This window comes from Juglans regia, chromosome 2 (assembly GCF_001411555.2).
Source record: "Juglans regia cultivar Chandler chromosome 2, Walnut 2.0, whole genome shotgun sequence".
Classification (NCBI taxonomy): Eukaryota; Viridiplantae; Streptophyta; class Magnoliopsida; order Fagales; family Juglandaceae; genus Juglans; species Juglans regia.
In genome coordinates this window covers 33827280-33840306 of record NC_049902.1, presented here as the reverse complement: position 1 = coordinate 33840306, position 13027 = coordinate 33827280, and the positions used below count along the sequence as shown (strand labels likewise).

The window sequence follows — 13027 nt, the reverse complement described above, 5'->3', positions numbered from 1 at the left end:
TATATATATGATGCTAGCTAGCTAGCTAGATAGAATCTTGATCAGATTCAGCACTACTCTAAAATTATTAGACTGAACTGGTTATCAAAAGAAAATTCATTATATTATAGAGTAACAGTACTGGAAATAATAACGTGAAAGTCTCGTCGTAGATTCTATTTGAAAAAATAGGAGTTTAGTACTATTAATAAAAATAAAATTTTCATATAAATTTTAGATGTATTTCTTTTTTTAAAAGATAAATGAACGAAACTTGCACAAACAAGGAGCTCTAAATATCATTTCTCTTGTATATTTACGAACGTGCAAGCTGCTACTACCTATATATCGAACCACGTCCAAATTAAATACGGACGTATAACTAATTACATGATATTATATATATATATATGTTCCAAAATACTTAAAAAATATTATTTTTTAATCCTAGCCTCCAATAATAAGTAAGAAAAACTAGAATAAAATACAAGAACATTAATTCATATATACTCTAATTTCTACAATTATCCTTAATTATTATTTGTAATTTTCTGTATTAATTTAATTATCATTTACCTTCACGCGGATGCCAACCATAGAATTCCTTAAATGCCTTGATATATACTTACTGTTCTGTGTTTTCCTGCCTGCCATAAAAAGTGACAGTACGCTAGCATGTTATCCATCCACGTGATTTTAACACACCCAACCAACGGCCTCTACTTTTATTTTGCAGGTCTGCATGCTGCAACCACCCAATTTCATTATTATTTGCCATATTATAAATGCTGATATCTCGATTAATTAGGTGATCAGGCTGACATTTGGATGCCAACCATTGGATTCTCGTCACCTCCAAACAAAGATGTTGTGTCTTCATCACTGCGGAGTGTGGAGCATATTCTTCACGTGACACGCCACGTTTAGGAAAATTGTTGTACTGTTTGTACATGATTGAAGTACTTGATCGACATGTGATCGAAAGGACATCATGTGGGGATTTTATAATGTTAATCTTATTAATTAGTACGTACGTAATCTTAAGATATAGTCAATTGCAAATTTATGTTTTAGTTTAGAGTAATGCTACATACAGTCGTGGAATGCACAAACGCCGTGCAGTCGCTTTGAAAAAGAGTGGGGTTCACTATTAAAAAATTAATTTTTTTTCATGTGGATCCCTTATTTATTCACTTTTTTCAAAGCGACTGCACGGCGACTGCACGCTCACGACTGCAAGTATCATTTCTCTTTAGTTTAAACAACTCATCCGATCCATTCATTTTTCAAAAAAATAATCGGGTTTACGTGAACGAGGCAAGCCATCAAAGTCAACGTACTAGTAAGGTCTTCGACCCTCTTCTCCCTCTCACCACATTCTGTGTGCATGTACTTATATCATCATCATGTGTCTGTATGTAGTACGATAATAATGGCCGCACAAAGCCATAGCAGAAACTCTCGCTCTCAGATGTCTAACTGATCAACACTCCCCCAAAATCCCCACCCCCGCCCTAAAAACCTTCTTCTAAGGCTAAGGCTAAGGCTAAGGCTAAGGCCATGTCCAAGCATTTAACCCTCTCCTTCCTCCTCCCCTTCTTCTTCCTGATCTTATGCGATCCCTCCTATGGCCGCTTCATCACCCACACTACGTACTTCTCTTTATCTTCTGATCTAGTCTCCGATGGGGTCCAGCCGCTCCGTGGCCCGCCCTACCTCGCTCTCAACCTGTCCTCTTCCTTCTCTGCTGCTGAGTCCACTTGCGAGCAGACCTACGGGTTCTTGCCCTGCACCAAGACCATCCTTGGAAATATCTTCCTCATCGTCATCTATGACTACCTCATGTTCCTCTCCGCCACCTATTTGTCCAATGGCAGCGAGGTCTTGTTGGAGATTCTTGGCCCTGGTATTGTCGGCGGTTTGGTCCTTCCAATCCTCGGCGCCGTTCCGGATGCCATGCTTATTCTCGGTGCGCACTTTTATTCACTTTCCGAATTTTCTCTATTTCTTTTGTGAAGAAATTGTAATTTGGATTATCTATTTTTTTCGTTTTGTTTCTTTGGTCTGTTTGTCTGTTGGAAAGCTGAAGAAAATTTTAAAACTTGGAAGTTAATGTTAACATCATGTCGAGTTTCTTTCTTTCTTTCTTTCATTTTTCCTCTCTTTTAGATTTTCTCAGCAATTAAATGTAAGATAGACTGATCATCATAACAAGAAAAAATATAATTTTGGATCCTATTTGTGAAGTTTTTTTTTTCTCTCTCTCCCTTTATTTCTTTGATAAAAAATTTCTAAAAAATATTGTATATATATATATATAAAAGAATATTCTTGCTGAAAATATGTGGAGATGTCTTTAAAATTTTTTGATTCAGTTTGGTTCTGGACCACCTGCCCAGTTCTTCTACTTTCACAGTAGTACAGTACTACTTGTGAGGGTCATTTTCCTTTAATTTATGGTTAAGTTGAGACGTATAAACTTTTGGGCCCATTTCTGTTGATACTTTGTACAATATTTGATAAAGACTGGTGGCAACGTATTTGCTTTCGAGTTTTGATTGGGATAAGCGTAAAAATAAGGGCTCGTTTCACGTTTGTACACTCAAAGAATTTCTCGTATTTTTTAGTTCAAATGTTTTATTAAATTTTTAAAAATTAGAAAATAAAAGTTAAATAAAAATATTATAAAATTAAAAATTTATTTGAAATTAAAAAGAAAAAAACAGTATTATTTTTTATATTTTGTTTGTAAGTTTAAAAAATTTATATTGGATTTTGTGTTAGACAATGATTAGGTAATGATCAGATAAAAAAAATTTAAAATTTAAAATTGAAAAACTTTTATACGTGAGTACTGATATTTCTAAAGAAAATATTATATGAAAATTCGTCACGCAAACAAGGCCTAGAAAACCCAGCCGAAATACGAATTGAGTAATAATGAGAATAAGGTGGAGATATTGGGGAGCAAATACAGTGTAGGCAATACGGATCACTAATAAATAAGTTGTTTATTTATCTATGAGAAATGATTATTAATTTGTCATAATCGATCTCTTTCTTACTGCATTTTATCCGTCAGAGCCATTGAAATTAAATCCCCCAATTTTCGATTGATTTTCTAATGCTTCTTATAATCTGTTGCGCGCCTTGTTTAGTATCCGGTCTTTCAGGAAGCATAGAAATTGCTCAAAGTCAAGTTTCTGTTGGTATGGGCATGCTAGCTGGTTCAACTGTTACGCTGCTTACGATAATATGGGGAACATGCGTTATTGTTGGCAAGTGCGACCTCGTTGACGATGTTGCACAAGATGCACAAGATACAAAAGGCTTTAACTTAACTGGTATGTATGTCCTTTGGGTTTTTCATTACATGGGACCCAGCTGATCATATGCATTAGACATGCATGCATAAACCATGCCATCCACTGAACTGTATTGCATTCATGTGAAGTTATGAGAGTTATGAATGGATGTTTAAGTTATTATTCTATACATAGGAATCGTTTGTTTATGTTTCCTGTAGAGTGAACTGCATTTTAACTGTAGGATTAAACGTGTTAGATGGATTCATGACCCGATAAAATCCCCATGGTTGCAGAATCGGGTGTTAGTACTGATATATGGACTAGCTATACAGCAAGGATTATGGTGATTTCTGTCGTCCCATTTATAATCGTTCAAATACCACAAGTTCTCAATTCAACCTCGGGGAGGCACTTGGCAGTCTGGATTGCGCTTATTGTTTCTCTCCTACTATTGATTTCCTATTGTCTTTATCAGGTAAATGTGTCTATGCCATAATTATATTTTCTGTATAGTTTCTTTAGCCATGTTTATCTAAATTAATTTTCGTTCTCCTGTGGATCATATTGAATGGTCCTTTAATTTTTGTCTGATGTGGAAACTTTGAAAATTTGTTCTACTAAGGGTTTTAGACAGCGTTATTAAACCTGTACTCTAGGTGGTCAGAATCAAAGAGTACCTGTGGTCCGGCATGTTTATGAGGTTGAAGCAAACAGGCCCCATACGCAAGTATGTGAAGGCCAAGGACTCCAGTTTATGTTATGGGACCTGATAAGCAGCCAAACTGGTCCATGATCAGATTGTTAAAGCTGCTGGTTTTAACTAACACATGGTTGAAGTTAAGTTTGGGGATGGCAAGAGTTTTAGTCAGGGGTCTTAGAAGGGAAGTGAACTCTGGCCACCAAAACTGTAACATTGATAAACTAAACTTGTATACTTAATACGCATAACCTGTCAAATAGTACCATGTATTTAGGTTTGATCCTATTCCATATAAAATCTGATTGAGATTTTGACCTCACAGTATGTAAGTGGTGAAATTTAATTTTCTGCCAAGTAATTTTGAAGAAAAGAGTCCTGAAGCACACCTCAAATGAAGTACCCCACACCCCACCACACCCCCGGCGGATGTAGTTTTAAGTACTTTATTATCCACCATCCTTAGTTCCTCTTTAGAGACTTGGGTCGGTGCACATTGGGCCCTAAGGTTTTCTGTTTTTTGCCCTGTTCACCGTTGCCAAGAAGGGAATTTGAAAGTGAGGAACGAACATTCCATTAATTACCATAATCTCAAACTCGCAGGTCCTTTTGCATATATATATATAGTGAATTGAGAGCATTGGTTGTTGGATGGATAACATGGAAAACCTTTTGCAGGTCCTTCAACCTTGGATCCAGGAATTGAAAATATCTTATGTGGAGCACAAGCGTGTTATATTTGGACTTCTAAGGCATCTAAAAATGCAGGCAGTGGGAAGGCTGGTCAAGGATAATGGTGAACCGGATGAGGAAAGCATTAAAAAGTTAGTTTTTTTTTTTTTTTAATCTTGATTTTCTTAAAATATGTAACAGGTTTTTTGTCCATTACAAAGTTTTTTTTGGTATTTGCTGAATTTTCAATATCATGACAGGTTGTTCTCTGTAGTAGACATAGATGGCGATGGGAAAATTTCATATAGTGAATTGAGAGCATTGGTTGTTGGAATTAGGTTTGAAGAGAGTAAACTGAATCAGAATGAAGCTGTAGATAAGTTAATGAGAGATTTTGATACATCCCAGGATTCTTTCATCGATGAGACAGAGTTTGTCAATGGCACTTCTAAATGGCTGAGGAGGGCAACACGCATACGGACTGCCTCTGGTGATCCTGGTGCTCCCACGCTTACAATTTTAAATGCCTTTCACCAGGTAATTAAGTTGAGCTGTATTGTGTTCAATCGTGATTTCCCTATCAAACAAGATGTTTGACTTCTTTGGAAACTCATTTATTATAGGACACAAATAGAGAGCATGATTTGTTGGATGTGCGCGATAAAGTATTGGAGGATGTTGGGGGTTCCAAGTGGACATCTATTAAAGCAGTGCTATTGTTGTTGCTGGGAACTCTCATTGCTATCGCATTTGCTGACCCCTTGGTAGATGCCATTGATAACTTTGCTGATGCCACCGGTATTCCTTCTTTCTTCGTCTCCTTCATCGCGCTGCCTTTAGCTACCAACTCTAGGGAAGCTGTGTCAACAATTACATCTGCTAGCCATGACAAACGTATAACAGCCTCCTTAACATTTTCCGAGGTTCGTTTCTCATCTCTCACTCTTCATATCAATGTTTAGTGATTGATTTGAAGTGATTGATTATAATTCATATATTTGTTGGTGCATGCAGCTATATGGGGTAGTAACAGTGAATAATGTTCTATGTATCTCAGTGTTCTTAGCCCTTGTTAACATTAGGGGATTGACATGGGATTTCTCATCTGAAGTGCTGGTTATTGTTATTGTCTGCTTTGTGGTGGGTATCTTCGCCAGCTTCCGCACCCATTTCCCTCTATGGACAGCTCTTGTTGCTTTCCTACTTTACCCTTTCTCCCTTGCCCTGATCTATGTTCTTCACTATGTTTTGGACTGGTCATAGATTCACGGATGTATTCCATTTCCTGAAAGAAGAACCGCGGTTGTTTCTTTTTAATAAGATGTCATTGTTTATTTTGTAATACATTTAATCATTTTGATTTTATTTAGGGCTGGCTTGGACACTTGGACATTTTGTAATACACTTAATCAAGGCTCGCTTGGACATTTATATTTATAGTTTTGTTTGGATATTAAGAATATTTCAAACTATTTGTAAGACTATCTGATAACAGTTATGTTCCAAACATGTCCTCAAACTATCTCAAAATTCTGTGAATATTAGAGAAACTGTTTGAATTAAAATGTTTTATTGTGTTTTGAGAAATGAGAGATAAAAAATTGAATAAAAATATTATAGAGTTAAAAAATTTGTTTGAATATATTTTTTAATATTTTTTTGTGTTTTGTTTTGAAATTTGTAAAAATTATAATGATTAAGTAATAAAATAAAATTTCGAGCATAATGCAGTATTAGAATGTAAAGTAATTATTTTATATTTTATTTTAAATTTAATAAAAATTATAATGATTAGATAATAAAATAAAAACTCAAGCATAATGCATTAACTCAAGAAGGAGGCCACAAAGGTGTACAGTTGCAATACTAACTTTGGTTTGAAGGGGGCTCCATCCGAAACTTTAGTACAGAAGACGATGAGGTATTTGATGAGACATTCACCTACAATTTTCATATACTAAAGTCCTCTCCAAATCCAAAACTTAAAGGAGTTACAGAAACAAAATGAGTAATAATACAATGATGAAAGGGATGAAAACTTTCTCCCCCCAAAAGCTAAAAAACACACATATATAGCAAATATTAATTTAACATCGGCTTTTGATGATACTACTGTGTTCTTTTCATCAAACCCAATTTTATTCTTTTCTTTCAAAGTCATATGCATCGATCTGCTCCGTGTATGATAATTTTTCCTAGTGAGGAAATGAGACACCAACATGGTGCTGTGCTTGGCAAATCACCATTCTGTAAGTGATAAGGACTTGCAGAATTATCCAAGTTCAGAAAGACAAAAGTAGAAGAAGCCATGGCAGCAGACCTTCTCAATATCTATTTTCCCTTTTCATTCTCAGTCTGCTTCTTCAAATTCCAACCTGCAAATATTAAAGCAAAATCATGTTGTTCTTCCTAAATTCATTCCTAACTGTACTGAAAGCTTCACATATTTTGAACCTCCTCATTCGAAACAAATTTTCATGATCCAGTTACTGTAGACACCATAAATATCCCATCTCTACATGATGAACTCATTTTCCACCTCTTAGAGCATTCTCATTGGATTAGTCAAAGTTAAAGTACATCTTTTATGAATATAAGATGAATTTAACATTTAGCTATTACATTCACATAAGTTTCTACATTGGAATAGTCATTTTTTCATTATATGATAATAAAATAATATAAGATAAATTTAACTTTAACTATTCACATCAAATCTCCAAATTGGATTATCCATTTATTCATTATATAGTAATGAGTAATTAATAATTTTAAAAAATTTTTAATTTTTTTAATTATGAATTTATTTTATTCTATCATATTTTACTATTCATAATATTATATATTAATTAGTAATTATATTCTAATTATATTTTTTCAATTGTCATTTAAAATAGAGAGATAAATAATTGATATTAAAATGAGAGAGAAAGAAATAATATAAAAAAGATTTGATGAATGAATAGTATGTTCCAAATTTAGAAATTAGTTTGGATATTACTGTAGCTATAGCTAATTCAATGTGAGCAATTTACTGACCTAATAGCTAAATTCTCATTGGATTTAGCTTTTAGCTAATCCAATGAGAATGCTCTTAGAAGGTCAAATCGACAGCATAAAATACTAGGATACCCGCAAAGTTATCATTGTAATTTGGCTGCTTCTAGTTCTCCAATATTTTCTGAAGATCCTGCTCTATATTCAGGTAACAAATATAGCATTTCTAATGTACTATATTACTCTAAATTGTCTCCATCACAAAGAGCTTTTATTGTAGTTATATCTTCTAATTTGGAACTTACCTTCTATCACCAAGTTGTTAGGCATTCTCATTGGCAAGATGTTATGTTTGCAGAACTATTTGTACTAAAATCTAATAACACTTGGGGTTCTTACAACACTTCCTTCAAACAAAATTCCTATAGATTGTTAGTTGGCCTATAAAATTAAATACAATGCTGATGATTCTAATGAGAGACATAAGGTAAGACTTGTTACCAAAGGGTATACTCAAAAGAAAGGCTTAAATTTTTTTGAAACTTTCTCACCTTTTGCAAAAATGGTTACAGTCAAATGTGTGATGTCTCTTGCTGCTATTCATAATTGGCAGTTATTTCATTTAAATGTTAATAATGCATTCTTGTATGGAGAATTAGATGAAAAAGTTTATATGAGAGTACCTCCTTGTTATCTTAGTAAAGGGGACACAAGAATATACAAACTACAAAAATTCTTGTATGGATTGGAACAAACTTATAGGCAATAGAATTCAAAATTTAGACTTGTTTTGTTTGATATTGGTTTCTCATAATCTAAGGTAGACTACTCACTGTTCACTAAAAAGGACGGTAGCTCATTTGTGGCCTTATTGGTTAATGTTGATGATATTCTTCTTGCTAGTGGTGACTTATCTGCTATTGATTTTGTAAAAGCATCCTTAAGTGCTCAATTTAAATTGAAAGACTTGGGTCTTGCTAAGTTTTTTCTTGGGATGGAGATTGCACGATCACATAAAGGCATTTGTTTGTCACAAAGAAAATTTACTCTTGAGTTGATTTTAGATGATGGTTTACTTGCTGCTTAGCCAGTCATTTTTCCTATGGATACTCATTCCAAGTTATCCAAAGAAGATGGTGAGTTAGTTTCTGATAATTCTGCTTATAGAAGATTAACTGAAAAATTACTTTATCTTACTCATACTAGACTAGATATCACATATTCAATCCATCATCCAAGTCAATTTCTGGACAATCCTAGTTAACCACATCTGATATTCACATCAAGGCGTTTTCAAGCTCGGATTGGGCTAGTAGCCCTGATACTCATGGTTCAGTCAATGATTATTGTGTTTTTATTGGTGAATCACTTATTTTTTAGAAATCTAAGAAACAACATACAATTTCTCAATACTCTGCAGAAGTTGAATATAGGTTAATGGCCTATATAGTTTGTGAAATAACTTGGATTCGTGCCTTGCTTACTGATCTTCATCAACTTCACCCTTAGCCAGCACTTCTTTTTTGTGATAATCAACATGTACTTCATATAGCGGCTAATCCAGTTTATCATGAACTTACTAAATACAGTGAGTTAGATTGTCATTTAGTGCGTGAAAAGCTACAAGAAGGGTCATCAACTACTTTACATGTTGCCTTAGTTCACCAAGTTTCTGATTTGATGACCAAGCCTTTAGACTCTAAGATTTTTCAGTCCTTGTTATCCAAAATGAATGTGCATAATATATACACATTATCTTGAGGGTGACTATTACAGATTTAATATATTGATCTGTGATGTGTACATATGTTAGATGTATGATGTGTAATTTTCTCAGTTAACACTCTATTTCTTGGCATATATATATATATATATATATATATATAAGAAGAGGATAGGACCTCAATTTTATTAAGTGCCCTCACTTGTGGCGAATGAAAACCGTGGTTATAGACACGACACCTGGAAGGTACATATAAGCTCAGAATTTAAAACTCAAGCATCAAAACCATTATATTCATATAGAGTACACGGCCTTAAGAAAGACACTTAACTTAAATCCGACCAAGCCAAAGAGAGGAACCTGCAAAAAAATCAAGCACACAAGAAAAAAGAGACAAACAAATAACGCGAAACTTACCAGGCATGAACCTTACGAGATCCTCAGGTACGGTATACCCAATTTGTCCATGTGGAGAAGTCCCATCAATAGACTAAGCAACGTGTGAATTTTAGACCAATCAGAGTTCAAACTCTCAGCCCCACACTTACCTAGAAAGTCAGCCACAACATTATCTTCACAAAAAATGTGATTCACAATATACTCCAGGCTATTAAGTTGTTCATGTAACCACTGTTTTAAATTTCGTACCGTACCGACCAGTACGATCGAAATTTTCCGTACCGGTCGTTGGGCCGGTACAGGTACCCCATACGTTTCGTATCGGCCTATATTTCGATCGATACCAGCCGATATTTCTGCCTTCCAATTTTTTTTTCTTCATTTTTTCAAACTACAAACTTATTTTTTAACCCCCAATTCAAAGTAGGCTATTTATAATTTATATATATATGTATTTATATAATTTATATATATATGTATTTATATATAATTTATTCATATATTGACTATTATTTTGGAATATAATTTATATATATTTATATATATAATTTATTTATATATCAACTATCCCGAAACGGTACCGGTATCGAAATATTTCGTTCTAGTGCTTTGACCGGTACAACTTCCGGTACGGTATTCAAAACATTACATGTAACTCATCTCAAAAATCTTCTAAATACCAAATGGGACAATTATTCTTAGTAATCCAATTAACCATTAGTTACGAATCAGTCTTTATTTGAACACAATAAAACCCAAGAGCATGACACTTATGAACGCCTTCCAATAAGCTATTGTTTCTTTGCATATAAAGAATCATTAGGAATAAAAGTAAAGGTTTCATCTCTGATCCAAGATCTTCTTTCTTTCTCTTCTCTGTTTCATGGTATTAAAGTGGTTACCTTGAGAAGATCCACTACCATGGCTTCTTCCACTTCCCCTTACTAATTCAATGTAAATAATGCCTACACTCAACCATATAATAATGACATAAATATAGATTAATTATAACTAATACCCACCAATAATACTTGAATATTAAATTCATTGTCAATACATCCTAACAACGTAATCAATTAGGTATATTCTCAACAATTCATAACACTAAATATCAACAAATTTTATATAAAAAATTAATTAAATATACTATTTATGAGGGATAATAATTTACCTAATATTGTTGTTGATGGTGATGAAACAGTAAGGAACAACAGCCTCGGTAGAGGTTATATAGAGAGAGAATATCTTTCTTCTATATATATAAGTGCGAATGGTGTAGGAATAGTGTTTTCGTCTAACAATTTTATTTCCTATTTTGCCCCTTCGCTTTTGCTATTTTCCATTTTAATCCCTCAGTTTTCCTTTCATTTGTTAGCACTTTTACGTTTTTAGCCCTTTGTGGGTTTTGTAATTGCCTCACTTGCTCTTCGCAAGAAGTGCTCTGTATTTCTTTTCATCTAACAGAATCTGGAAACTATTAATATGAGTATTTTTACACACAAAAAAAAAAACCCAAACAAGAATAGCGTTTGATTTCTGAATTTGTACTTATTTCGCAAGCTCCCCGGAAAAATTTTCCTCCCCCTTCTCAAGAACCTTTCGGTGGCGGTTTTGATGAGGGAAGAAAACTTATTTTGCATTTGCATGAGATGAAACCAAACCCAAAATATATTCAGATCTTAAATAAAAATAATAATAATAATAATAAAAAAACTTCTCCAAAGAATTGGAGAGACAGAGAATAGATCTGAAATCACACCCATTAAATTTAACCAAACCCAAAAAAAATCTGCAAACTATATGTTCATATAAAAAAATTTCCAGATGAATCAAGAAATAGAGGGCACATCTGAGAATCTATAAGTTAAGAGTAAAAAAATCATACCCATATACATTAAATTAAACCAAACTCAAAAACAATCTTTAAAATATATTTTCATATCTAAAAAAAAAACAATCCAAACTATTTTAGATCTAAAAAAAAAAATTCAAAGGTTGGCAAGATGGCGACGATCGAGCGTGGAGTCCGCATGACTCAGTAACGAAGAGAGAAAGAGAGATACATGGAAGAGAGAGTATTAGGAGGAAAGGAGACATGGAATGATGTTTTTCAGAAATGGGTGAGCTTGCCGACAGAAGAAGAGAAGAGGGGGGGAGGGGGGGGAAATGAGAGTATTAGGTTAGGGAGAAAATATAAATAGCACTCTACTGTGCATAACAGCCGCTGCACACTAAGTGTATTGGGTGAAAAAAAAAAAAAAAAAAAACCACAACACGGGTGTGCTGCGGCTATGGGTTGATGCCCTGAATAACTCTAGATTAGTTTAGGAGAGAAAATACATGAAAGGACCCTTTTTTTTTTTTTTTTTGGGAAGAGAGAAGAAAGAAAAAGTTTTTAAGATTTTGGAATAGTTTGAATTTATAGATGAGTTGAAATAATTTGTAAATAGTAAAATAAAAGTTTAATTATTTATTATATTTTATATAATAATTTGATAAATTTATTTTAAGATTTAAAAAAATTGAATTATTTATTATATTTTGAGTGAGAATTTGAAAAAATTATAATGATGAAATGAGATAAATTGATACGAATTTTGAATTTAAACGAGACCTGTGTTTTGGTCAAACGATGTCGTGTGAAATTAAGGGGTATTTTGGACTTACTCTTACATGTGAAAAAGAGAGAACTTTAGGAGTGAGCCATGTAAAAAAATTCTTCCAAATAAATCCAAATTGATATATAATTTTTTTTTCCAATCTCTTAATGATTTATTCTTATTGATTTCTTAAGATATTCGGAAGTTTAATCTTTGTTTTATTTTCCTATGAATTGAATTGTTTATTTTCTAACATCAAATTTATAATGTTATTTGAGGTGCATTTACAGTTTCAAATGTGGTATATTTTTTTTTTTCTGTTTAATGTAAAGGATGAGATTTTTTATTATAATTATATGATCAAATTATGTAATATTTATCATTGTATTTTTGAATTTTAAAATTTAAGTGTTATATGTTTATTCTATAAATAACAAACATACAACATACGCATTCAATTTTAGATGTTAAGAGTAGTAATAATAAGTGGAATAGTATATTTACAAATTTTCGCTAAAAAATAAATTGTAACTTCTTAATATTTTAAACATATAAAATTTGGTTTTTACTATTTTACTTAGATAGGTGTGAGAATGTTAAATCAATTACTTTTTTTAATTTTTAATATTTCTTATACTATCATAGAAAAATT

At 32.9% G+C, this 13027-nt stretch overlaps 1 protein-coding gene across 1 annotated transcript; it reads left to right on the top strand.

Annotated features, from left to right (window-relative positions):
* Nucleotides 1-1336: 1336 nt before the first annotated feature.
* Nucleotides 1337-6140, top strand: LOC109012678 (sodium/calcium exchanger NCL-like). Its single transcript, XM_035686084.1, has 7 exons — nt 1337-1948; nt 3138-3323; nt 3581-3762; nt 4663-4808; nt 4917-5193; nt 5280-5579; nt 5671-6140. The coding sequence occupies exons 1-7, from the start codon at nt 1540-1542 to the stop codon at nt 5917-5919; spliced, it is 1749 nt and encodes a 582-aa protein (XP_035541977.1). The 5' UTR covers nt 1337-1539; the 3' UTR covers nt 5920-6140.
* The last annotated feature ends 6887 nt before the right edge of the window (nt 6141-13027 follow it).